The sequence below is a fragment of the Miscanthus floridulus genome, chromosome 2, assembly GCF_019320115.1.
Source record: "Miscanthus floridulus cultivar M001 chromosome 2, ASM1932011v1, whole genome shotgun sequence".
Lineage (NCBI taxonomy): Eukaryota > Viridiplantae > Streptophyta > Magnoliopsida > Poales > Poaceae > Miscanthus > Miscanthus floridulus.
Genome location: NC_089581.1, coordinates 156,406,349 through 156,433,287, shown reverse-complemented (window position 1 = coordinate 156,433,287; position 26,939 = coordinate 156,406,349). Strand labels below are relative to the sequence as shown.

Genomic DNA, 26,939 nt, shown 5'->3' with positions numbered 1-26,939 from the left:
AATTAGTATCTAATTATAAACTAATTAGATTTAAAAGTTTTATCTCGTAATTTTTCACCTAACTATTTAATTAGTTTTTTTTCGTCTACATTTAGATTTGATGTGATACGTACTGTGTAAATTTTTTTAATCTAAATAGGCCCTCACTCAATGTCTCGGCGCCCTAGCGGGCCTCCGCTGACGCCCCGCTGGCCCGGTAGGCCACTTTTAGATAACGGAATAAATAGACGTTGGGCCTCAATGGCCTAGCCAGAGTAATGATTTTCAACAAAAAACTATTATTGAGAAAATTGTAAGCATGAAATAATAGAGTATTGATGAATATTCTTGAGAAAATGGTAAGCATGAAACAACAGAATCTATCACGATTTTAAAAAATAGTGCAAATGGACGAAACAAAACGGAGCACAATGTTCACGCAGGTATACAAAGTCGCTCTTTTTAGCACTGGGAGTCTGGGACTGCCAACTTCAGTGGAATTACTATTAGGCCATACGTACGGTACACTTACTAAGCTTGATCATATAAATGAAGTTGATGTACATACCAGAGTACCCAGACAGACCGACAAATTATTTGCAAGCGCACTTTGGCTTTGTCCCGGAGTATTGTGTATTTGGAGATAATAGTACAAACCAGGTTGGTCGTCGGTGTCGCTACAAAACTTGACATATGAATCATCATGGTGAAGGCACGATTTACCTGTGCAATTTACAAATCAAGTTACTCTATAGCTAGATAGTCCGTCCATTGTCCAATCGAAGTTTTCTGTCACTGCCTGCAATCCTACATGAGCATCGATCGTGGCAGCTGGACTTGTCCCACTTCGATGGCACAATGCTTTTGTGAGCTTGTGGCCTAACAAAGATGCAGTAACACGATTCTACTTCTCAGTTGGAGTCTCAGTTTTCGGAGGAGCTGTCTGCCTCTGGGCCTGGGAGCGACCCAGATCTAAGTTTTGCATCTCACTGGCAAGCAAGGCCCTTCTTTCTTTCAGAAAGTTGAGTCGAGTAGTCAGCTTGGCTAATGCAGAGGATGGTGCGGCCCCAGATTCCTGATAATAGAGTTGCATTAGTAACTTCTTAAGTCAAAGTGGCATCGTTAACATAATCTTATCAAGACACAGAAAAGGGTGATTATGGTGACCCAGGGTAGTAAAATCAGTGTTTATTATGGTGCAGAATGTGATCACCTCGGTTTTAGTACTTGAATAGGCATTTGAACCTTGAACCCTGCTCGTAACTGGACTATTTGAGTGCGGTCTCTGTGCAAAGTTCCATCTTGATGTAAGTGATCTGTCTTGGCCGTCCTTCCCAATCTCACCCTTTGAATACAACATCTTCTGAACCATTTGGTTTGTAGCCCAGAACATGTCAGGTACAGAATTAGACCCTACAATTGGTTGTGCTTCGACTGAGGAGCCATTCTGTGGAGAAAGGCCGGCATTTTGTTCACCTCTGCAGAAAGGGAGGCCAATTATGTCTCAACCAAGGATTCTAAAAGGAAGCAAATATTATGAACAGTGAGAAAGTAATATTGAATGCTTGGCAGTAAAACCTTACTCGACAAACTTGTCTGCATTTATGGATTGCTTGCTGTTGCATGATTCACATAACGAGGTGGAACTCAACTGGACTTGGTTGTTGAGTTGTCCCCGAAGATCAGAAACCTTTTGCTTCAAGTTCATAATATCAGCTTCAGCAGCAGCAACTTCCTCAAGATCAGCCTTAGTCTATTATCAACAAAAAGAAAAGAAAAAAGCTTCAAATGGCGAAAAACATTATCTATCTCAATAGCCAGATTAAGAAAGGGTACCTTGGAGTCTATCGTTGACAGGAAGGACACTTGTCCTCTTCGCATATTCATTAGCCCAGACTCCAATGAAGCCCTCAAATTTCTCTCCTTCTGCAGCTGGTCTCGTAAATTTTCCACCTGTTGAATGTGCAAAGTATTCTTGTTGAACAGAGAAAAAAGCAGAACATTGCAAGCACAACAAACAATTTCCAGAAGCATGTAAATGCAGCATAGTTCTGAGTAAGAACTCCCTGTATAGAACAAATATGAAACAGGAGCGACTGAGAAATCAGAAGGCAGCTGAAACACAGGAAGAAGGATGGAAAAATCCACCTGTTAAGTTCGTGTTCTATACTTGTATCTCCAGTGCCTACCAATGAGTGAACTCTTGGTTTTTCTTTTGGTCAAGGGTCAGGTTTCTTAGTGTGCTAGTGAGAGGTTCTGTACTAAGGTTGAGTGTGATGTGAGTGTGTGGGTGTGGGTTTGTGTGTGGTGCTGTAAGACCACCTTTTTTTCATTCTTCTTAATATAATGATACACAGCTCTCCTGCATGTTAGAGAAAAAAAAAACTTCTATCTCCAGTGTATAGAAGCAGACTATATGGTCCAGTGCCAGATGGATACATGGCTATGACAAAGTGACATTTTAATATTTTATTAATGGTTTATTAAATGGCATTGCCCTCACCCCTGCCTCTGCACCCAAACAGCTAGAAACTTTTTTTATCTGAAGGAAGAAATAAACTGTTGCTTCACTGTGGCACCATGTTCAAATCCTTTGCTGACCATGGCAATAACCCAGGTCAAGTAAAGAACCATACGCTTTTGATAAATGTGAGGTAAAAAAAGTTGGCTGCAAAGGAAAACCTAGACCTACACAAAAGGGCGCACCACCGGCAACCTCCTTAGTGGTTGTTTCTCTTAGTGCGGAGTTTGTTTGTTTGTGTGCTCTCACGTGCTGAGGCATGCATCCGGTGTCTTTTGGGCTTTTGCCCCTCCCTGTACATATAACTCTCTTCTTCTTAATTGAAAGGCAGAGCTCCTGCCACTTACGTTCAAAAAAAAGTTGGCTGCGTAATGACATTAGAACATCCAATAGAATCAGAACTTCATTCAGTTTGTTGTTATCAGGGAGATATTCCTACAACAATAAAACATGATTGCATTGGATAAGTTTGGGCGGCAAGAAGATGTTTGTTTTGAATGTACTCATGCTTTAAAAAGGGAAAAAAGAAGAACAAGAATCATGTTAAGATATTGCATATCGGTTGTCCTGGGCATCCAAAATGACAAGAACAAACAGCAATCTGACCGAGTACCATGACCATGCCTTGAGCAAACTGCAGGGAGTCCATTTGCTGACTCTTAAAACATGAGTAAGGATCAATTTATCAAACTTATTAGGCTATAGCTTGGGTTTGGATGTTTGGATAGTACTTGCAGCATAACTGCTAGTAGAACAATCTTACCTTCAACATAATGCATGATATCTTATGTCTTTCTTAATTATTTAAGTTCAAACCCTGCCTGGTAGGAGTATTCTCTTTCCAGAACAGCAGCAGCAGCACCACCACCAACAACAACAACAACAATAATAATAAATAATAAGCCAGGCCTTAAGTTTGAACTCTTACTTCTTTTTCAAGTGCTACACGACGCTCATGTAGTGCTTCTTTTCGCCTTTCTAAATTTGCCTGGAGGACTGTATTTTCTTTTACCTGAAAAATAGAATCATCTTACATGGAAGAATGCTATGTTACATGATTTTCGTGTGATCCTAGGGAAAAGGTTGTACCTCCTCTGTAAGTTTAGATTGGAGATGGGTCTTCTTGTTTTCAAGCTTCGCAATATGAGCCCTAGTTCAGAAGCTGAATTAGAAAAGAAAAGGCAGCTCAAAATAACAACAGATGTAAATTCTAAAGCTGACTTGTATTTTTATCTTTATAAGTTTCCATCTGTCCTTTTTAATATATTTTATATTTTTATTTAGAGTGAAAGGTAACAGGAAACTGTTAATAGTTAGCAAAGTTCATAAAACCTACAAATTTTGGAGAATCAAAGGGCAAATGAACCTATATGCAGTGAAAGGAAAAAAAACTTTCTATGTATGAATTGAAAAGCAAGTTTCAATTTATATGCACTACTCATCCTACAAGTGGGAGTTGAGAAGAATGGAAAAAGGAATATAACCTTTTTTTAGCTAAAGGTGGTTTGGTCCATAGCAGTCAACCATCACATTCTTTTTAATCACACCAACTAATAGAACTGGGCAACCATGTAAGAGCAGAAATAGTTTATTCCCATTACTAAATCCTAACATTGGGCTATTCCAGTTATTCTCTTTGGGACGTCATGTGATGAGTTCTTGGTTGCTGAGGAGAACTAGCCAAACAACAAACAAAAAAGAATTTGCTGCTTTTAGGAGATGTCTATAAACTCCGCCTATGGTGGGGCGCCTTTGGTGTCCCAGCATAGCAGGTCTCAAGCCCTGGTAAAGGAGGAGGGTTGTGTTAGACGCGGCGAGCCAATGTAAAAACCTAGCCACTTTTTATGGAGATAAAACCTAAAAGAATCCCGTTGGGGCGTAACCCTCTTAGCGACGCACCATGTCGGAACCCGGGTATGGTGTTAAATGAGCAAGGGCAGGGTCGTCACCCCCGTGACGCGTCGTGTCGCGATCTGGGCACGATGTCCAGTAAGCAAGGATCGGGTTGTCGCATCCTTAGTGGCGTGCCACATCGGCGCCCGAGTGTGGTGCAAAATGAGCAAGGGTCTTCACACCTACCTCGGCGGGTGCGAAGGGTAAGGAAGCTAGTCGAGCCAACTAGTATCTGTTTAGGTAGCTGGAATGTAGGGTCCCTTATGGGTAAGTTAAGAGAGTCAGTGGACACAACGGTTAGGAGGCGTGTAAATATTTTCTACGTCCAAGAGACTAAATGGAAGGGGCAGAAGGCAAAGGAAGTGGACAATACCGGCTTCAAGCTCTGGTACACAGGGACAACTTCAAATAAAAATGGAGTAGGAGTTTTGATTGATAAGAGCCTCAAGGATGGTGTGGTGGAGGTGAGAAGCCAAGGGGATAGGATCATCTTAGTTAAACTTGTCATTAGTGATATGGTCTTAAACGTAATTAGTGCGTATGCCCCCCAAGTAGGCCATGATGAGAGTGCTAAGCGGCTTTTCTGGGAAAACTTGGATCGCTTGGTTAGAGCTGTCCCTAGTAGCGAGAAGCTCTTTATAGGAGATGATCTTAATGACCATGTAGGTACATCAAGTGCGGGTTTCGAGGCGGTTCATGGGGGTTTCAGATATGGTAGTACGAACCAGGAGGGAGAGGAAGTCTTAGACTTCGCTATAGCTTTTGATCTGATGATAGCTAACACTTTCTTTCGTAAGAGACAGTCCCATTTAGTGACCTTTAGTAGCGGCCAGTCCTCTAATCAAATCGACTTTGTCATTACAAGGAGGGATAAACGAACATGCGTGGACTGTAAGGTGATACCTGGAGAATGTGAGGTCGCTCAACACAAGCTAGTGGTGGCTGACTTCCGCTTTCTGGTGCAAGCTCGTGGGAACAAACAAACTAGGGTTGCTAGTACGAAGTGGTGAAAATTAAAAGAGGAGGCATCAAAGGTCTTTAAGGAAAAGGTCATTGAAGAGGGCCCTTGGAAGGATGAAGGCGATGCAAACAACATGTGGAAAAAGATGGCAATATGCGTTCGGAAGGTTGCTTCAGAGGTGCTTGGAGTGACCAAAGGGAGCGGATGCAACTCGAAAGACACTCGGTGGTGGAATAAAGATGTGCAAAAGGCTATTAAAGAAAAGAAGGAGTGCTATAAACGCTTGTATCATGACAGGTGTGCAGACAACATAGAGAAGTATAAGATGGCAAAGAAGACTACAAAACGAGCGGTGAGTGAGGCAAAGGGGCGGGTGTATGAAGACATTTACCAACGTTTGAGTACAAAGGAAGGAGAGAAAGACATTTATAGGATGGCTAGGGCTCGCGATAGGAAGACAAAGGACTTCAACCAAGTCAAGTGCATAAAGGATGAGAGGGAGCAGCTTTTGGTGAAGGAGGATGAGATCAGACATAGATGACAAGAGTATTTTGATAAATTGTTCAATGGTGAGAACGAGAACACCACTGTTTAGCTGGACGACTCGTTTGATGACACTAATAGGCGTTTTGTGCAGATGATTCAGGAATCGGAGGTCAGAGAAGCCTTGAAAAGGATGAAAGGGGGCAAAGCGATGGGCCCTGATGATATCCCAATCAAGGTGTCGAGACGTCTCGGGGATATAGCTATAGTATGGCTAACCAAGATGTTCAACAATATCTTTCGATCGAACAAGATGCCTGAGGAGTGAAGAAGCATATTGGTACCAATCTACAAGAACAAGGGAGATATCCAAAGTTGTACTAATTATCGGGGAATTAAGTTGATGAGCCACACTACGAAGCTATGGGAGAGAGTCATCGATCAGCGCCTGCAAGGAACAACGCAGATATCAACAAACCAATTTGGTTTCATACCCGGAAGGTCAACCACAGAAGCAATCTTCTTAATAAGACAAGTTATAGAGCAGTTTAGAGAGCAGAAGAAGGACATCCACATAGTTTTCATTGACTTAGAGAAGGCTTATGACAAGATACCAAGAAATGTTATGTGGTGGGCTTTGGACAAACATAAGTCCCATCAAAGTGCGTGACCCTCGTCAAGGACATGTACAACAATGTTGTGACTAGTGTTCGAACAAACGATGGTAACACAGATTACTTCCCGATTAAAATTGAACTTCATCAAAGGTCAGCCTTAAGCTCGTATCTCTTTGCCTTGGTAATGGATGAAGTTACTAGGAACATACAAGGGGATATCCCTTAGTGTATGTTGTTCGCTGATGATGTAATTTGGACGAAAGTCAGGCAGGAGTAAATAGAAAACTAGAGTTATGGAGGCAGACCCTTGAGTCTAAAGGTTTTAGATTGAGCATAACTAAAACCGAATACATGAGATGTGATTTTGACGGAGCTGCACAGGAGGAGGGAGATGTGAGTTTGGAAGGTCAAGTAATGCCTAAGAAGGATACCTTTCGGTATCTGGGATCGATGCTACAGAGGGATGGAGATATTGATGCGGACGTTAGTCATAGAATCAAAGCAGGGTGGATCAAGTGACGACAAGCTTTTGTCATTCTCTGTGACAAGAGGCAAGAGGGTACTACAAAAGTTAAAAGGCAAGTTTTATAGAACGGCGATTAGACCGGCTATATTGTATGGAGCAGAATGTTGACGTACAAAGATTCGACATGTTCAACAACTGAGTGTTGCAGAAATACGTATGTTGCGATGGATTTGTGGTCACACAAGAATGGGCCGAGTTCGGAACGATGATATACGTGATCACCTAGGGGTAGCACAAATTGAAGAAAAGCTTGTCCAACATCGGTTGAGGTGGTTTGGCCATGTCCAAAGGAGACCTCCAGAGACACCAGTGCATTGTGGAGTCCTAAGCCAAGCTAATAATATGAGGAGAGGTAGAGGAAGACCAAAATTGACATGGGCGGAAACAATAAAAAGAGATTTGAAAGCTTGGGATATACCTAGAGATCTATGTTTGAATAGGAGTGCTTGGAAAGCAACTATTGAAGTGCCTGAACCGTGACTTGGGGCTCTTGATGGGTTTCAAGTCTAGCCTACCCTAACTTGCTTGAGACTGAAAGGCTATGTTGTTGTTGTTGTTGTAGGTGATGTCTATAACTCTTCCGATACATAGCACATGCCCAGTTGCATTGCATATAAGGCTACTTACTCGTCGTTATCACTGCAACAGCCAGTCTCCTCTGTTGACAAGCCTTTTCTTGCCTGTAAATAAAGTGTTTCATCCAAACTGTAGGATAACACTAATTCTAATACACAGAATTACGTGAATAACAATTAAACTTACTGAAGTACGGCCCCATGAGTTCCTTTTGCTTACTGACGAATGAGCATTTTGTTTTTGTATATGATCTGTGGATGAACTGTTGCTCTGCATTTTAGATGTATCCTCCACTTTTGGAAGAGAAGAAATTTGATTACTGTCTTCCATGACCCTTGCAGGAGGTTGAACAACTTTATCATTGTCATCACACGTAGTGCTCGAGATATTGTTATTAACCTATGGGTAATGAGAAATTGTAAGGGCAACAAACAGGTTGCAAGGGCATTTAATGAGAAAGGAAAGTTTATATGTTTTAAAAATTTAAAATGTAACGTAGTAATTTCAGACTTCGTGCAGTGTTATGCATAGAATCTTAGTCTTATCAATATAATTTCCAAGAATATTGAGTTACTGCGACCATGATTTTTCTCATCTTAGAATGAAATTAGATGGTTTAAGAAGATGCCTAGAGTATTTTCAAAAAAAGAAGATGCCTAGAGTAATCCCTTCAGTCAAGAAAAGAAAGGCCTTTTTTTGTCTTTTCAGAGTAAAAAGAATGCTATTTTAACCACTATTTTTTCAAGAGTGTGATTTAGAAAAAGTATTTCACAAAAAAAAAATCACCCGCGTCATTTCAGATGTCAGGAGTGATTTTCTCATGGCTGCATGCATCCTATAGAGTTGCTGTCTGAATGAAATACATAATAGCAGTCTATAAAGATGTATCTTATTAGCATTGCAATTATATGATACCTTCAAACAATGATTTCAAGTCGTCCGATTAATCGCGATTAATCGCGATTAATCGTCCTAATCGGTCCTGGGTGCTCGATTAGGGACCTCGACCCGATTAGCTCGATTAGGGGCCTGGTCGTCCGACTAATCGTCGCCTAATCGCGATTAGTCGTCCGATTAGGGGTGGGACGACCAGCTTGGCTGTCTTTTTTGGCTGCCGCGCGCGGGCCACTGGGCGAGCGCGCCAGAGCGCGAAAACGCAGCTGCGTGAGCGCGCGCGCGCGGGGTCACGGGCGCGCGGGTCACGGGCGCGCGCGAGCGTGGGAGGGATAAGGGGTTTTGGCTGGTAGCGACAAAAATTTCACGGGAAATTAACAGCCGTCGCCGGCCCTGTGCTCCCGACTCGCGAGTCGCGCCCGCCCTCTGCTCCGCCGGTGGCCGGCGCCCCTGCAGCCTGCTCCTGCCGGCGGCCCTCTGCTCCGGCGGTCCCGCCCGCCCTCTGCTCCCGCGGTGGCCAGACGCCCAGCCCTCTGCATCCTGCTCCCGCCGGCGGCCATCTGCGCCAGTCCGCTCGCCCTCTGCTCCGCGGTGGCTGGCCATCTGCGGCTCTGCGCCCGCCCGCCCTCTGTTCCTGCAGGTGCCTGGTCGCTCAGCCCTCTGCTCAGGTGTCTGCTCCCGTCGCCTGCCATCTCCTCCCGCCGCCCTCTGCTCCAGCAGGTGGCCGGCCCTCTGCTGATCTATTCCCGCCGCAGCTGCCTCCCTGCCGTTCAGGTCCTTCCCTCATCCCCTGCTCCTCTGCCCTCTCATCTCTGCTCCTCTGATTTGGATGCTTCATGTTCTCTCAGGGGTCAGGGGCTCAGAGTTAGAGCTGCATTCCTCTGATTTGAAGGCCTGAAGGTGCCGGCCCTCTGCTCGTTGGTGATGAGCTGCTCTGACGACTGTATGTCCATTTTCCCTCCCCATCTGCTCTCCTGACCTACATGGCTGCATCCTCTCTGGCTCTGCTAGTAATGCTGCTAACTATCAGCCTTGTGCTTGTACAGCTGTGGAGCAACGACGTGCAAACGTGGAAGTGATAATGCCGATGCCTGACCTTGACGGAGGTGTTCTACATTCATCATCTGGGTCAGGTGCAGCTGCCACGGCTTCCTCAGCTAGTCCAGATGTTGCAACACTAGTTGAGAGGGCTATTGCAAAGCTACCTCCAGAGCTTGCTGCCCAAGCTGTTGACACCAAGAGGAAGGCAAAATCACAAGATCCAGGATGGAAGTATGGGTGGTGGCCAGATGCTTCGAAGAAGGATTTTGTGCAGTGCATATTTTGCAAAAAGATTGTCCCCTCTGGAATAAAAAGATTCAAGCAGCACCTTGCCGGGGGGTATGGAGATGCAGTTGGATGTCCTAGTGCTCCAGAAGTAGTTAAGAAGGAGATGGCTGATTACCTGAAAAAGAACTCAAGAACTATTCTAGCTTTGAATCCTACATTAGGTGAAGATGAAGAGCAACAAGATGATGCTACTGCTGCAGAAGAACCAGCAGCTGTACCAGAACCAAGCTCTGGAACAAAAGTCAAGCAAAAGAAGAGGATTGCTCAGGCTGCCATCTCTTCTTTCACTGTCACTGCTGCACCAAAACCAGCCAATCAAAAAATGTCCAGATCAGTGAGCTCAATGCTTTGCAAGTCACCGGAAGAAGTAGTTGAAGAGAGGCACAAATCCAAGCATAGTCAACCTACACTTGAGCATTGCACAAAGAAAAGTAAGGAGGCCAAAGTAGTTGTTGATGATCATGTTGCAGATTTCTTCTATGAGAATCGCATTCCATTGAAAGTCATTAATTCTAGAAGCTGGGAAGTTTTGATTGAGTCAATTGGACAATACGGCCCTGGGTACCGCTCACCATCATATCATGATATAAGGGTACCACTGCTTGAAAAGGCTGTGAACAGGACATCAGAGTTGAGGAAGAAGCATGAGGAGGCTTGGAAGGAATATGGCTGCACCATGATGTCCGATGGGTGGACTGACACAAGCCATCGCCATCTCATCAATTTCCTTGCTAACAGTCCAGCAGGGACTTTCTTTCTAGGGTCTGTTGATGCTTCAAGTGAGATAGCAAATGGACCATTGTTGGCTGATTTGTTGGAGAAGCAAATAGATAAGGTTGGGAAGGAACATGTGGTACAGATTGTCACTGACAATGGAGCCAACTTCAAGGCTGCAGGGAGGCTTTTAATGGAGAGGATCCCACATCTATTTTGGACACCATGTGCTGCCCATTGCTTGGATTTGTTATTAGAGGACATTGGGAAGATCAAGGAATTCAACACTTGCATCAACATGGCAAAGAAGGTGTGTAGGTTCATGTACAAGCATGGGAGGATTCTAGATCTCATGCGAGATAAGATTGGAGGAGATCTTGTGAGGCCAGCTATAACTCGCTTTGCCACTTCATTTCTCACATTGGCAAGCATGCATAAGAACAAGACTGGATTGAGGAATTTAGTGGTTAGTGAGGAATGGCAAGCTACCAATTTCTCTAGCACTACAGAAGGCCGGCAAGTTGAGAACATTATCCTTTCAATGCCATTTTGGAATAAAGTGGAATTATGCATAAGAGCTACACAGCCACTTCTTGTTGCTCTTAGGATTGCAGATGGAGATGAGACACCTGCGGCTCCTGAGATTATGGCAGCCATGGATCATGCAAAGGCTGCAATCAAGGATTCTTTGAAAGACAAACCAAATTTACTCAAAGAGGTACTAGAATATTTTGACAAGAGATGGGAAAACCAAATGGAGCAGCAGTTGTATGGAGCAGCCCTATACTTGAATCCAGGCAAGTACTTTGCCATAAGGGAAAAAGATAGGAGACAAGCCACAAAGCTGAGAATTATGTTTAATCAAGTTATGTGGAAGATGGTGAGTGATGATGAGGACCAAAACAAGATAAGCAAGCAAGCAGATGACTATGAGAGGTCTGAAGGCCAATCCTTCTCAAAGCCAGGAGCAATAAGAGACAGAGATAGAAAAAATCCTAGTAAGTTCTCCAATCTGAAATTTTGTATAATTATTTCCTTACCTTTTCTGAAAGATATCAGCAATGAACTAATAATGGATTTCTATACTTTGGAATGGAATTTGCAGTTCTTTGGTGGGGTGCATATGGTGGCCTGACATATGAACTTCAATGTTTAGCAAAAAGGATTGTTAGCCTTTGTTGTTCTGCATCTGGATGCGAGCGTAATTGGAGTGAATTTTCTACTGTAAGTGCTATGCTACAGCTATTGTTGTGCTAAGTAATTGAGTATGGTATCTAATTCTGCAATCTTTTGTGTAGATCCATACAAAAAAGAGAAACCGGTTAGAGCACAAAAGGTTAAATAAGTTGGTATATGTCAGCTACAACCGCAAGATGGAAAACAGATTTAAAAACATTAGAGAGCTGGGTTCCAAAGGAAAGCGATCAAATCCACTCTTGCTTGATGAATTTCATTGGGAAAATGAATGGGTCAATGACAATTGTGAACCAGTTCATGAAGGTGCTGCCAATGCTATTACTTGGGCTAATGTGGATGATGCTATTGGTGCAACTCAGGGTCTAGAGGGCCGTAACTTGCCTAGGGCTGCTGCTGCTCGTACTGCTATTCCTGCCCCTATGAGGCATACTTATGCTAGGAAGCGTCCAAGGAACACAGTGGCTCAAGATCTTGATGAAATAGATGATGAAGAACAAGATCAGCAAGTAGAATCTGATTCAGCAACACATATGGATGAGGATGAAGAATCTGCACCACCACCAACAGCAACTGCAGATGGACATGGAGGCTTCCATTTCAATGATGATTTGCTTTATTAGATGGCTACTAGTTGCCTACTTTTGTTGGACTATTGTGTGTTGATGTTTGCGACTTTGTGTTGAACACTTTTGCTTATCTGTACTAAACTAATTTGCTTATCTGTACTAAACTAATTTGGTTATGTAATATGCTGCCCGTGTGGCTGCCATGGTCTGCTAAATGCTAGATATTTGCTACTGCAGCAGTGCTGCTATTGATATGTGTCAATAACTCAAGATCAAGACTACATTAGTGTTGCTAATTATGGTGTTCTTTGGTATTGCAGGCTTCCAGCAACAAGTCAGCAAAGGAATGGAGTTTGGGACAGTTGGACAGTGAAGAAAAGGCAAGAAAACAACTCCCACAAGGACACAAGTAAGTCACTTGCTAAACACTAATGTAGTCTTGATGCTTGCTATATTGTGTACACTATATAGTACATATAGGTATATATATAGTATGTATATGTCCTGATGCATAGGACGATTATATGGACGACCAGGGTCGACTAGGCTCGACTAATCGGCCTGGTCGACGACTAATCACGATTAGTCGCCTGGTCGGTCCTATAGCGACTAGGTTCGACTAGACGACCTGAAAACATTGCCTTCAAATACTGAATAAATTGCTGACACGTGTTACCAGAACACAATTAATGGGATTTTGGACTATCGGTTGAATATGAAAGCATAAAATCTTCAAGTCAGTTCAGATACAACAAATAACTAGTTTGAGTTCTTCTTAAGAGACTGTTTATTGAGTCTCCCTGAGATATACTCGCCGGTGGAGGTAGTTGCTACTCAGACAACCAGGTTCAATTTGCACCTCCTATATATATGATGATGCTAGGCCAGACATCTCTCCCCCAAGGCGAGTTTTTCTTCTTACAGCATATCATCATGTGCAATTGAGAATAAGCTTCAGTGTTGGTTTATGCACATCAAGAAGGTACTGCCTGATGAATGAACATGCTCAACATATAATTTACCGGTTCAAGTTTTAAGTTATGTACAATGGGGAAGTTTTTATGGCTAGTGAGGATATTTGCAAAGGCTTTTGTTTAACCAATCAATTAGCATAACTTTGTTCGTACTAGGACTACTTGTTATTGACATATTCTGCTAAAAATGATCCTACAAAAACACACGGTCAAGTAAGAATTCAATGAATGAGGCCCATTTGACTGCTGACTTCACATTAAATTTACTTTAGATAAGGAAGGACTAGGATAAGGACTTATGTCCAGAACAGCAATTTCTGTTCCGTAACGAAATTACTGCTTCTTTTGAAAATTTAACAAGCACAATCTGATAGCAACATATCAACTAGATAGAGGTCACAAAGCTGTTGCAATATGAACTATTGGTACAAGTGGGATTTTTTAAAGTTCTGTCTTGAGGTGTTTGTTAGGTGAAGCATTTTTTTCCTGGTTTCTTTTAGCAATTTTCTGTTAGTTTATGGAGGGAGGGCCAGAGACCACCACAGAGTTAGTTCATAAAGCATCTTCTCCTTTTATTCTCCTTCAGATACTGTCTGAGGTGGATTAAAAACGCTATGGAACAGACTGTCTCTAATAGTACAATATGATAAGATATTCATTCTAGGGAAAGTTAGTACAAAATCTTGTTGATTTTTTAAGGGTCTCCAAGGTACAATTTTGAAAAGTGAATTTTATCATATAATAAATTAATGACCAGTGGAGGAACTTTTGACAGAAAACCAGAATCCATAATCATCATTTCAAGTAGATAATTTAGAATTTCTTTTTAACAAAAATATTGTTGGTGAAAATGTTTCTTCCTAATATAATGATATGCAGCTCTCCTGCGTGTTCAAGAAAAAAAAGTTGGTGAAAACGGAAAATGTTTTACCAGGTCTGTGAACACTGAATGGTTACGTTTAGGAAGATAAGCTCTGAATGCTAAAAGCAAGACAATGAATAGCATGATAAAAACAAGATATCCATCATAAAGATTTACAGGAAAAGAGATATCCTCCTTTCGATAATATTAGAAAAGAACCCAGTGATTAGATGAAGTACCTTATCATCAGCATTATCAATCCTAATGTTACTATCACATTCAACCCTCATACCAGAAGAGTGTTCAGTATCATCATTTAAATCTTCTTCAACATCTTCGCCAGAACCATAGGAACCATCATCTTCAGGGATGTCATTGTCTGTCGAATATTCCTTGTCAACGTCAGACTCGGTATAAGCATCTGAAGAGTACGAACCGTCTTCAATATCCTAAACAGGTAATTGTTGGATTAAAATCCATAACAATACAGTACGGATTCAAATGGAGCGAGTTTGCAAAGAAAAGCATGTCCAGGGAAAAGCAGGTACATCAAAGATCTGATCATATTCCTCAAGCATAATAATAACAATAGCTTGAGCATGGTTGGCAGCAGCAGCAGCTTGAAGCAACTGGAATGAACCATCCCCAGCCATACTGAATTCACTATCAACTTCACATTCACCAAGAAGAAGAGGACGCAGAAGAAGCGGTGCCATGCAAGCTGCCAAAGCAGATGGAGACATCCTATTTACAGCTTTGTGTGATCCAACAATCTGCATCATTTTGAGAATCCTAAAAGAAAAAGCAACGAGTCTCATGGATTTCTGCAATAATCAGCTTACCATACAGTCTAAAGGAAACTATTAAATATGAAAAAAACCATGTACATATTCTTCAAGAATGAACATATACAGTAGGGGTCATGACACCACGAACATTACTTGTGCAGTCTACAATTTGGTTGATAACACATTGGAAACAAACCATTATAGGTAGATACCTCTGCAACAATTGACGATTTGGTTCTGGGAATACTTCATATATCACTCTATTCATAGCATCAAGTCTTTTTGTCTTGTCAGTTCCTGTACAACCGTTTGTTTTGATCAGTTTATATTTTTTAGCATAACACAATGTTTAGTAGATAAGGGGTTAAGCTCGTATTTTGGTATGTACTCCATGAAAGGTAGTTAGGCACTGAAAATCAAGATGGGGCAGATTGCTGAAAAAATAAGTAAGTTTCAAGTCAGTCTTACGGTAAGCTCTAACCAGGGCAGTGCAACATAGTGCCGGAATTGGAGAAGATGGCATCTCTCGAAGAATGCACTGCAGTGAATGAGAATCAACAAACATTACTAAAAGAATAGAACCACAGTTTATTCCTATTGTAGATCATAGTAAATGCTTGTCAAATAAATACCTTAATACAGTCACCAATAACATGTGCATCCTCTTCTGGGGAGAACTCGTTCTTTCCTACAAATTCATATTGAAAGATGTGATTTTAAACACATAGCTAGTAAGCCAGAGGAAATACAACTCTCGGGTTATCCAAACTTACATCCTCCCAAACTAGCTTCATGAAAGTATGCATGGATATAATAAAAAGAAAAATAACTTACTAGAACTACATACAATAAGCTCTTGGTAAGACACTGCGAAGTGCCAAACCTAGTTATCTTTACTTAAAAGGTAAAATGGTCAAAGTACAATAACTCACCCTTTTCGTAATCCTGAACCCTGCGTTTGACTTCTTCAACATCAGCAGACTGACGGAGAATTCCTTCAACCTTGACACCTACAAAGGAGGGGGTCCACTTGTCATTGAATATAAACTTGGTATATATATATATATATATATATATGGGGAAAAAATTTCTACTCCCTGGGAGTAGTTACTCCCTCCTCTAAACCAGGTGAGTTTTCCCTACACGCACGAGTATCTACACGCACCTGAGAGTATACGCGCCGTCCAGCCAGTCACGCGCTCGGAAAACGTAATAATCATCGGAGGTGCACCTGGCCGGATAACTATTAACGCACAAAGCGGATCTATATGCTGGAGTGTATATATGTGCACATTACAGTTTTTAGGACGTATGCATTCATACTTGGAGTGTATATGTATATACTTTTCGCTACAAGGGAGTATGTGTACATACTATTCTATTATTTTGACAAATACATGCTGTTTTGATAAGATGGTACATTCGTGTATATTATATATATTATGGACCGTATAATTTGCAGACGCTGGTATGTACACATACTCGCTAGTATGCGTGCATACTTTTTGACGAGCTAGTATTAGTACATACTTCTGAAAAGAGAGTATGTATACATACTACTTTACGAAAATATTATGTATGGTGTATACAATTTCAGAAACCTAACGCCGCAAGTATGGAGACGTACTAACGCTCAAACCTGCCTCCATATATAAGCATCCCACCATAGCCCAGATCTGTTTTTTCCGGTAATTATCTGGACACAGGCCTTTTTTAATTCGCGTATATACGTCCAGATTAATACGGCTGCCGTTTAGCCACCGCCACCAGTCCAAACGGGCCCGCGTTTCTCCGCCCGTTAACCAGCCCCGACTCCTGCTTGATGCATATACTCTCGGTGGGAGTAACTACTCCCGAAAGTATAGAAAACTCACCCTATATATATATATATATATGTATGTATGTATGTATATATACGGCAGCGCTATTCTACACCACAAGCCAAAACTGACCAGAAAAATGAGTACTACTGAACCATGTTCAGTATCAGTCAGTACTACGCACAGGACCACGAAATACTGAATGAGTACTGAACAGTACTAAATTTTGTTCAATATAACAGCTTGGTGTAGAATAGTATTCTAAGCGCTATTCTACACCCTAGGTATAGAATATTATTCTACACCACAAGCCAAAACTGATCAGAAAAAAATACTGAGTAGTACTGAACCACGTCCGGCAGTCAGTACTACACCCAGTATCCCGAAATACTGAATACTACTGGAACGTGAGTACAGTACTGAATTTTTGTTCAGTATAACAGCTTGGTGTAGAATAGTATTCTACACCTAGGGTGTAGTAGAATAGCACGTATATACGGCAGCGCTATTCTACACCCTAGGTGTAGAATAGCGCGTGTATATAGTACTACTCAGTATTTTTTCAGGTCAGTTTTGGCTTGCGGTGTAGAATATATTCTACACCTAGGGTGTAGAATAGCGCTATATATATATATATATAGAGAACTACTACCCTGTAGTTGGCTACAAAATAACTTATACTGTAGCCACTTTGAGTTACGATAATTATTATGTTAATTTACGAGATTATAGTAACTCTTTACTAAGTGGTTTACTGTAACGTTATGGTAAATATCCCCATGTGTTATAGTAACCCAACTATCGTAAATATGTATTGACATTATCATAAATTAGTATATAAAATTATCGTAAATGGAGGTGGCTACATAATAACTTATTTTGTAGCTGGCTACTTATATATATATATATATATATATATAGGCATGTACTGAATATTTATTTCACCAGGATATTTATTTCACAAATTCGTAACTACCGGAAATTGCAGGCAAACATGTGTATTGAATTATTAAAACATGGAAAAAGGATTTACCATAATCCTCGATGAACTTTAATGCCTTCTCCAGGAATGCTGTATTGCCATCAGCATCGACAAGTGCAAATTCTGCTGGTCTGCCGATTACAGACTTATCCTCCACTGCAATGGATCGAATTTGCTTACTTGTATTCCAACTCCATGATAAGATTCAGTCCCTCCCCACCAAATCACAGTAAGAAAGAAATAGACAAAAACAACTATTCCAAATATTGTAGTCTCAAGTTCCATTGTGAGAAGTCTCTGGTTTTAATATGTCAGCAAATATATACTGCATTATCCGACATCTGATGCAAATTTTCATTTTTTATGCCACCTGTATTATATGTATACATGGTAGCTTGGTGTGTATATCCCATCTTGGTCCATGAGGCCCAAAATCTATTTATATATACTCATGGATAATGGATGAATGGTGCAATTGTAGATATCCTCCATTCTCTTTTTAACTCTTGAGATGACTGGATGCAGTGATTTTGATGAAATATGTGAGGTACATCATGTATATTGACTAACAAATGATTGGCCAAGCCCCTGTACGGAGCATGCAACTTGATTAAGTTAGTGTCCTAGAAACTCTGGTTTCTAAGTACAAGCACAAACAAACAGAATCGAACAAAGAATTGGAATGTTTATCTGGCACAGTCATTTTTCGCAGCATAAGTCATTTTCATCCAGGCCTTACAGAACTTCTAAATCAACAACACATTAAGGACATGTAAAACAAAGGTAGCTGAACACAAATTGGAACAATATCACCACACTTTTACAGGCACAGCTATCAGAAATGAAAAAGACAGGAGTCAATAGCTATTTTCTCGAACAATCAGGAGAGCTGTGTGTCATTTCATTAAGAAAGGAGATAAAGTACAAAGGGAGGAGCCAAGAGCTATCAATTTCTGTTAGGAATTGATATATCCATTGAAATTTTGAGTAGCCTATTGTTTCCCCAAAAAAGTCGAATTTCTTTTGGTCTAGAAATTATGACTTATCAGTAAGTAAAAGAGAGTCATACATGCAACTTATGATGAAGTAAACATAGCTTACATTGTTCAACAGCAGCTTCAACAGGTTCTGTTATGTCAGTGCTGACTATCGGATGTTGTTCCGCTGTATTCACAACACTGGGTGCCTGAGCCAGAGCATTCTCCAATGCACTTCTCCACTCATTTAGGTCTTCTGTAGTTTCTGCCTGCTTGATGAAAAATCACACCATTAAATCCCTAGATGATACCATGAGCCTTATTAATTATTGTTGGACACCCACATTGCAACCCCAATCTCACTGACGCACCTGTTGCCCCACTAGTCACTGCAGCAGTAACATTGTTACACACTCCCAAATGCCAACCCTCCTATAGTAACTAAGGAACTGAACCGCGGTACACAACCAACCTTAAGGGTGAAAGTGCGCCCATCACGGCCATCAGGAAAGACGACTGTTATAACTTTCCTTTCTTCTTTGACTATCATACTGAAACATGCACAAGATATAAGCTTATAAGACATTATTGAAGGAGATTTATACTTCAACAAATATCAGCATTAAATTCATACCTTGCAGTGTTATTCAAGTCAATTCCACCAAGTGTAACAATTGGTTCACTTCCTTTGGGAGGGGAACACTCTGCAAGTAAATCAGAAAATTGAGGATAATTGCAATGTTAGTGCATAACCTAACATTTCAGTTTGAATAAATTACTGAGCCAAATCCATAGGAAAATTTCACCAGTTTTACATGTAGCTGCAAGCATGTTTAGCTCTTGAAAATGGTTACATGCACAGACATTAGTAGAATTATCATTTTGTTTTTTGCACAGAATCAAACTATAGTACCACTTCACTTATAGTTATAGGTTCATTCAGCTTTCCTGTACACTATGTAGGTATAGTGAATAATGATACAATGACCTAGATCAAATCAGGATGCTAGTTTGTAGTTCATCTGCTACGGTGCTAACAGTGGGTATACCTTGCTTTACTTGATTACAGCTCAGGTAAATCTAAGCAAGCAGATGGGGATAGTGAGCAACACAAACTTCTTGTTAAAAATATTCTGTAGAGTTTAGGTGTAGATGCTAAGAGTTGGATTCATATACTTGCTCTTCCTCAAAACAAATTTGTGGAATTTATATACCAAGTTTCATAAGGCTAACAAAACATTAGAACAGAAAAGATCAAACGAGATCTGATCAGGGTGTGAGGGCCCATTGGGTATACGACGAGGTACAGTTTGTAGCTTCCCCAGCTGGCATCCTACCCCTAGTTGAACTGTGTGCCATATAGTATAGGTATCAAGGGGTCTAACCCCACTGGATAAAGGTATCTCATCACCTAATGTCTTCTTTCAGAATACACTTCATCTTGGAGTGTGCTTTATTACAACAAAATTTATTCTAGTCCAAACAACAATTTAAATTCAGAGCGTTGCAAGTTTGTAACTGAAGCAAAGAGACACAACAAAGTACATTTTCTACAAAATGGTATTAGACTAATTAGTTAAAGAAAAGGGAAACAGTATAGAAGGAATGATAACAATTCATCTTACAGGATCGCTCCTGAAGAACACTAACGATGTCCTTGTAAGAATAAACCAACGCTTTTTCCATACTGTCCAGCCAATCCCTGTAAGCTATCCAATTTAATGAAATGGGAAGCATAGAGTAGACAGAAATATGTAAAACTTCATGTTGAAACAGAAGTGGTCAGATGTAAAGATGACAGAATGAAGCAACCAAGCTTCTATAAAAGGTTCCACATTAAAAAGGATCAGGTGAAAGCAGAAATATCCTGACCCACCTAATTAAACTGCAAAGATAACATCCCCTGCTAAATGTAGTGAAAATATGGAAAATTCTTATTGTTCTATGTTGGCCTGTTGGGCTAAGTATAGGTGTAAGCAACATGGACAACTATCCTATAGACGTTCCACCATTTTTCTTGAATATGCAAGAGGGTTGCGCATCATCTCATTAAGAAGAAGAGTACAGGGGTTTCAGCTTTCCTGATGTTGATGCATAAGGGTAAATATAATTTTTGCTACTAAAGATCCTAAGATTTACCACATATCTCTATAAAAACATATATACACTTTTAGTGGTGCACCAGGGTGGATTTGCTGCTAGCTTCACCCCTGGAAGAGTATAGTACAAAAATACAAAGACAACACACACACATTCACCTCAATACCAACAGCTGAGACTTGACCAAAGCTTGTTTGACCCTGCGCCAAAATTTTTAAGCATATGATTTTATAAGAATTATAAACAGATACCATATGTTTTTTGGCCATGCCGTTTAGAGCAAGTAGATTGTACCATGGTCTACTCTAACTCAGATGCCACTCAAAATGATGAGTAAAATTCATGGGCGGTCCTCAAACTTGGTAGAGGGGGTGTCACCTGGTCCCTATACTCTCAAAATGCTATTTTCAGGTCCTTAAACTTGCTTCCGGGTCTCATCCACGTCCAAAAAGGGCCTAACCCGCTCTGTATGCTGATGTGGTGGACCCGACATGTGTCCACATGTCATGTCCACCATTCCTCTCATGTGGGACCCATCCATCAGTAGAATATATTGCTATTTTAATTTTTCTCTTCTCTCCTTTTCTCTCGCCCTCTTCTCTACCACCCATCGACTCAGCCATCTCTCCCTCATCCTGCTGTGCGCCGCCGGTGCAGCTGCCTCCACGTCCAGCCCCGACCTGGCATGTGGGCCCTCGCCCGCGTGGGGGCCTCGCTCGGTGGCAGCATGGATCCATTCTTGGTCCGTGCAGCGCCAGCCAGCCGGAGGCCCAGCTTGCCTCGACATGGCGCCCATGGTCTGAGGCCAAGCTCGCCTGCCATGCTTCGCCCGCGGTCAGCCTCGCCCCATCCGCAGCGTCCGCAATGGATCCACCAGCGGCGCCCGTGGCCGTCCTCGCCTCACCCCCACCAATGGCGCTTCGTCTGTGGCGGCCCCAATTGTAGCGCCCGCAGCGTCCCCGCGCCTGCAGTGGCCTTGCCAGCGGCACTCGCGGTAGCCACGCTTGAAGATACAGAAGGAGAGAGAAAATGGGAGAAAAGGAATAAACACATGGAGTGGGTTGAGCCACTTTTGGACCCAGATGAGATCCGAAACCAAGTCTAGGGAGCCAAAAATAATATTTTGGGAGTACAGGGACCCAGATGAAACCCCTTGCCAAGTTCAAGGACCAGCCGTGAATTTTACTCGTGGTATCTACCTTTTATTTTATATGTAATCCATTCTGCTGGCTGATATCCTATCATCTAAAAATCATGGCATATAACAATACACATCACAATACAGTTTGCCATGGTTCCAAAATCTGCATGATGAATATTCTGATACACATAAGATATTGAGATTACTGCTATGACTTCTCAAGATGTACGTTTTTCTGTCTTCCGTACTTGAAAGCTCGACCATTGGTAAATTTAGAAGTTAGAAGGTTATGTTGGTCTAATTTTAGAACATCAGAAGGATAATCATCCTATGTTATATACATATGAAAATGTTACCACAAGTTAACGTAGCCATGTGAAAACAGAATTTATGCGTAGTATCAGCAGGAAATAATACCTTTAGATGAGAGCAGTAAATTTCCACTCTTAAGAACCTGCAGTAAAAGAATATGTGGATTCTGAATTAGTAGTGTTTATGCAGTTATCCGATATGACTAAATGCTGGTTGAAGTGCAACTGAGACTTAGGAACGGTAAATCTGAAGTAAGTGATGCATAGCTCTACAGTGTATCACTTGCCCTAGGAAATCTATGTCTATATATATATTTCTTATAAAGCTAATCTCCACTGCAAGTCTATCTCAACATGCAAGCCATCTACATCATTGATCATCCTCCACTAACTATCCACATCATCTCCCACTAATAGCCATGTCATCCCATTAACTTCCAACCTCTTAATTGCAAGATATCCACATCAGGAATGGGCGGGGTATCTTCTAGTTATAGAACATTGAAAGGCCATTGGGAGAATGCCCTTTGCGTCTTTGTTTTTATGTACAACCAAGCACAGCTTTGTGAAAACACATTTTTTTTAACTGCAAGAAAATCCAACGGACCTGACAGTTTGGACAAGTTGTCGGTGAATTTTCACCAGCGTCAGATTTATTAGTGATCTGAAAGTTAGAGTCTCCCGACCCACATCGGCAGACCTTGAGTTCACCGACATTCTCAGGGGACTGTGAAGATGATACCTGTCAAGAATATGAAACAAAGAAGGTTAAATTAATACTCAGAAAAATGCAACAATCCAAGGATGCAAGACCTTTTGGAACTTCAGTTTAATTAAAAAGAGGAAAAGTGCAACCTTTTTACATGAGCAATTATGTGTATATACTGTTAGCAAAAACAATCTCGAGAGCAAATCAGAGAGAACAATGGTACCATTCCAGTCGAACAATGAACTATATGAATAACATAACAGCCATTTTACCCGTTGATCAACCAAACTGAGCTCTATCAACTCGCTTTGTGTTGCAACATTACATTAATCCAGTATCTTTTAAGTGAAACTAAGAATCAACTGAACTTCACTAAACTGACATGGTAAAGTCCAATAAAAACTACTAATAAATTCACTAACAGTGATCAGGACATGGAAAAGATAGGCGAATTAAGAATGTAAGTGAAACATCAAACATATGCCCCCCCTTACTTGCTGGTAAGAAGTCCTGAATTCCGGAGCTGACATTTTGTGCTCTAGGTTGCTGACTTATGAAGACCTCAGGATGATTTCTGTCCCACCGATAAGTACAGTGTTACTAATGATGATTTCATTAGAGTTATTCTATGCAGGAATAATAGAAAAGAAAGAAACTACCAGGTTCCAACAGGAAATCATGTTTTAGTGGTTTTCTGTTGGAACCTGGTAATATGGATGAATTCTTTAAAATTTGAACTAGCTTATAAATTCTTCGAGTAATAATCCTCATGCATAAACTCCAATTCCCCATGTTATGAGAAAAAAAATTTTAACAACAACATTAGCTAAGCCATGATCATGCACAGTGACTGAAAATATGTGCACGAACTACCAGTTAGCCCAATTGCTGACCTACCAATCCTATCGATTTGTAGTATCATACAAATTATAGCTAAGCAAGAGCGGCTGTGATGTGATCTTCTGAATTCCAATCTAGATTTTCACAGGAATAGGGAGGTTACCAGAAGGCACTGAAGCATAAAGCTTATTTTAGTTCTTCATGGGTCAGCTTCGGATTCACTGGGTTGAATTCAGCATCCACCATAAGTGTCAGCTTAAGTTTTTAATCCATTATTTGAACCTGGGGTATCATATAGCACAACACCACATAGTCACAAAGAGAGAGAAAACTTAATAAAACTATGGAAACTCTCGTGGTCTTGTTCAATGTAATAGTATATATAATATACATTTTAGAGAACGAAAACTATAGTAGAAATGATAGGCAGATAAGAGTTACAGTTCCAACATCATGAAGCACGCAAATAATTGAACTTGGGTTCATGGTAGAATTTCGGGTGCCAAACTGCCAAAGCATTAACTTTCTAAATGATTCTTTTTTTTTTTGGGAAAACCTCTAAATGATTCTTAACACAGAAGTAACTGCATAATTGTCTATATGCCCTCTTTCTTCTAGAATTAAAACCGCAGTGCTTTGAAGCAGCATTCCACTCATAAGCTTTGCTATGTCTCGCCTCACTCAACATGCTGACTGCAATTCAGCCAAAACATTTTGCTTCTGAGGAGAGAGTTAAAGCTGCACGGCATCAGAGCACCTTTCTTCAATGGGTCGGGAACACGATATCACCAAGAAATTTTGCACTAAAATATAGAAGAGAGAAGTTTACACTACACATGACACGGACCCAGAATTGTTTTGAAAATCTTGTCATTTCTGCCCGCTAACAAAAAAAACTCCTGGGTCAAAAGCCACACCCGCAACGATCTGATGCACTGCACCCTACAACAATTGATCTAATTCGTCAATAAATGAAGCACAAAATGGGCCACCCCCTCCCGCATGCAACAGCAACACGGCGGAGAAAGGCTCTTCTGACGCGCAAGCGGTGTCCCCCAAAACGAATGCAGCCTGCACAGCATCCTGAAGCCAGATGAGCACCCGGCAACCCCATTGCCTCAAATGTGCCTCGATCCCAACCTACGAAGGATTCCGCACACCACCCCCTGAAATGCGCGACGCGCACCGATGGAAGAGCGGAGGCGGCAATCCTGCGGGCACGGGCGGCCCGGAATCTCACGTCGGCGCGCGCGGAACCGGCCCCGCCACCTTCCTCTTCCTCTCTTCTGTTGGCGCGCGTTCCTCTCGATCCCCTCCCTCCCTCCTGGCCTCCTCCTCCGCTCCGGTCTCCCCGCTCTATTTTCTCTCGCCGCTCAGGCTCGTCGCTCACGCCCGCACTTTCTCCGGGTAATTCCGTGGCACGGGCGAGCCCAGGGAAATACACAGCCTAACGACCCTCAACCTCACTGCAACCTGGGACCGCAGCCTCCGGGCCCGACGTGTCAGAACAACGGTACGATTCCCCTCGCGTTCTCCACGGTCGTTCCGCCACGAGCTAGAGCGGGCGTGCGGACCGGGTCAAGCGGCTGGGTCCGTAGGATCTCGATGGTAGGCACGTGGCGGCAGATCAGAGGCTCACCCGGGGTGACAATTTTGTGCGGGCGGAGTGTGAAGCACGTCCTGACGAAAGAGCAGAGCCGTGGGGATGGGCATGCAACCATGAACTACTTGCTCTTGGGCGTGGGCCCCGATGCCTCGCTTTTCCCCACCTGCTCACCTGCCGTTGTACGTATACATTGTGGAAGTATCTGTATATTCCTGTGTGGTCTCTTTGGGTAATGATCAATCTAGGATTCTCACGTGATGATTTCGGGCGGTGTTTAAGTGAGTAAAGTTTAGAGGTGTCATATCGGATGTTATATTGGAATATCATATAAGAGTGTTTGATAGTAATAATAAAACAAATTACAGAAGTCCTTAGTAATCCGCGAGACGAATTTATTAAGCCTAATTAATCCGTCATTAGCATATGTTTACTATAGCATCATATTGTCAAATCATGAACTAATTAGGCTTAAAAAATTCGTCTCGTAAATTAGTCGCAATATGTGTAATTTATTATTTTTTTAGTTTATATTTAATACCATGTCAAACATTCGAGGTGACGGAGAGAAAACTATAAACAAACAAGGCATGATGAGTGCACGATAAAAAAAAAAAAACGGTTCCGTTGGAGCAGCCAGCAACCAACCTGTTCGGCTGCATGCTTGCATCCGAAGTCCGAACGATCCCCCTGAGGCCCTGACTGATCTGAAAACCACTGGAACTTCAACCGGAGGACCGAGATCGACCCATGGCAGTGCACATCAGGCTGCAGTGCAATGGCAAAACCGCAAAAGGACGGTACCTGCTGTGCCGTGCAGCATGCAAAGCCATGTGCGTCACGGATGACCCCGGGCCCTCTTCATGGCCGCAATAGAACAGACGAACCACAGCACCACTCTAACAAACAAGCAATGCTAGGCATACGTATAAAGCGTGACAAACAGTGCAGCCAGGGACAAGAAATGCACCCAGCAGGAGCAACCAACCCTTGGGATTCGTGCCAGAAGCGGCGTGGTAACTTGAAAGTTGAAACGTATAAAGAGTTTTGAAATCCGATTCACAGCCACAGAATTTTAAGTACATGCATTGGTAGTGAGACATTTATCAGATTGCTATATTCAGTGCAGTGTAAGCGTTTGATAGTGACTCGTGCAGAGTTTACCAGCGCTGGTGAACAATGACCACTGTTTCACACGCTCTAGCAAAGCGCATCTGCTCTCAGTTGTCCCCTCTTGGTTTTGGTTCGTCGTCCTCGTCGAGATTGATGCCTGAGATGCTCATTTTCCCTATATTTACTGCAAATCAAGGAAGAATGAATGAAATACTACAACACGGTTGTGGCCACAGCTGCTGAAAAATCTAGCTGTTGAATGAAAATCCTGTGCTACTGATAAGGGGTTGCACACTGTGTAGCACTTTGTGTCTTTGTAAGCCTGTTCGTTTGGCTGTGGCTTGTCGTAAACGATCGTAAATTTCCAGCCGGAACAATATTTTTCTCTCACACAAACCAGCCAGCAGTACTTCTTCACGAACCAGCAATGATACGAACCAGCCAACCGAACAGGCTGACATCC

General features: G+C 41.9%; 2 protein-coding genes across 2 annotated transcripts; one reads left to right on the top strand and one right to left on the bottom strand.

Annotated features, from left to right (window-relative positions):
* Positions 1 to 307: 307 nt before the first annotated feature.
* On the bottom strand, positions 308 to 25,147 carry LOC136534294 (rho GTPase-activating protein REN1-like). The gene is made up of 23 exons (XM_066526747.1): positions 23,924 to 25,147; positions 23,415 to 23,494; positions 22,819 to 22,953; positions 22,318 to 22,354; positions 20,285 to 20,361; positions 19,294 to 19,361; positions 19,132 to 19,210; positions 18,784 to 18,928; positions 17,734 to 17,838; positions 15,813 to 15,890; positions 15,513 to 15,568; positions 15,349 to 15,418; positions 15,093 to 15,177; positions 14,641 to 14,884; positions 14,332 to 14,541; positions 7,743 to 7,955; positions 7,608 to 7,660; positions 3,590 to 3,650; positions 3,429 to 3,512; positions 1,816 to 1,932; positions 1,563 to 1,732; positions 1,193 to 1,457; positions 308 to 1,054 (listed from the first exon to the last, which is right to left on the bottom strand). The coding sequence occupies exons 2-23, from the start codon at positions 23,448 to 23,450 to the stop codon at positions 884 to 886; spliced, it is 2,559 nt and encodes an 852-aa protein (XP_066382844.1). The 5' UTR covers positions 23,451 to 23,494; positions 23,924 to 25,147; the 3' UTR covers positions 308 to 883.
* On the top strand, positions 8,461 to 14,272 carry LOC136534265 (uncharacterized). The gene is made up of 5 exons (XM_066526723.1): positions 8,461 to 9,224; positions 9,299 to 9,393; positions 9,497 to 11,491; positions 11,599 to 11,717; positions 11,792 to 14,272. Exons 2-5 carry the CDS (start codon positions 9,375 to 9,377, stop codon positions 12,308 to 12,310), a joined length of 2,652 nt encoding a protein of 883 aa, XP_066382820.1. The 5' UTR covers positions 8,461 to 9,224; positions 9,299 to 9,374; the 3' UTR covers positions 12,311 to 14,272.
* Positions 25,148 to 26,939: the final 1,792 nt, after the last annotated feature.

Excerpts from the sequence above, each read along its gene's own strand:
- LOC136534294 (XM_066526747.1), bottom strand. The coding sequence starts at position 23,450 with ATGTCAGCTCCGGAATTCAGGACTTCTTACCAGCAA. Across the intron at positions 15,569-15,812 it reads GGTTCAGGATTACGAAAAGG|GAAAGAACGAGTTCTCCCCA; the intron begins GTGAGTTATTGT and ends ATGAATTTGTAG. Across the intron at positions 14,885-15,092 it reads AATCGTCAATTGTTGCAGAG|GATTCTCAAAATGATGCAGA; the intron begins GTATCTACCTAT and ends TTTTTCTTTTAG.
- LOC136534265 (XM_066526723.1), top strand. Across the intron at positions 11,492-11,598 it reads CAGAGATAGAAAAAATCCTA|TTCTTTGGTGGGGTGCATAT; the intron begins GTAAGTTCTCCA and ends TGGAATTTGCAG. Across the intron at positions 11,718-11,791 it reads ATTGGAGTGAATTTTCTACT|ATCCATACAAAAAAGAGAAA; the intron begins GTAAGTGCTATG and ends TCTTTTGTGTAG.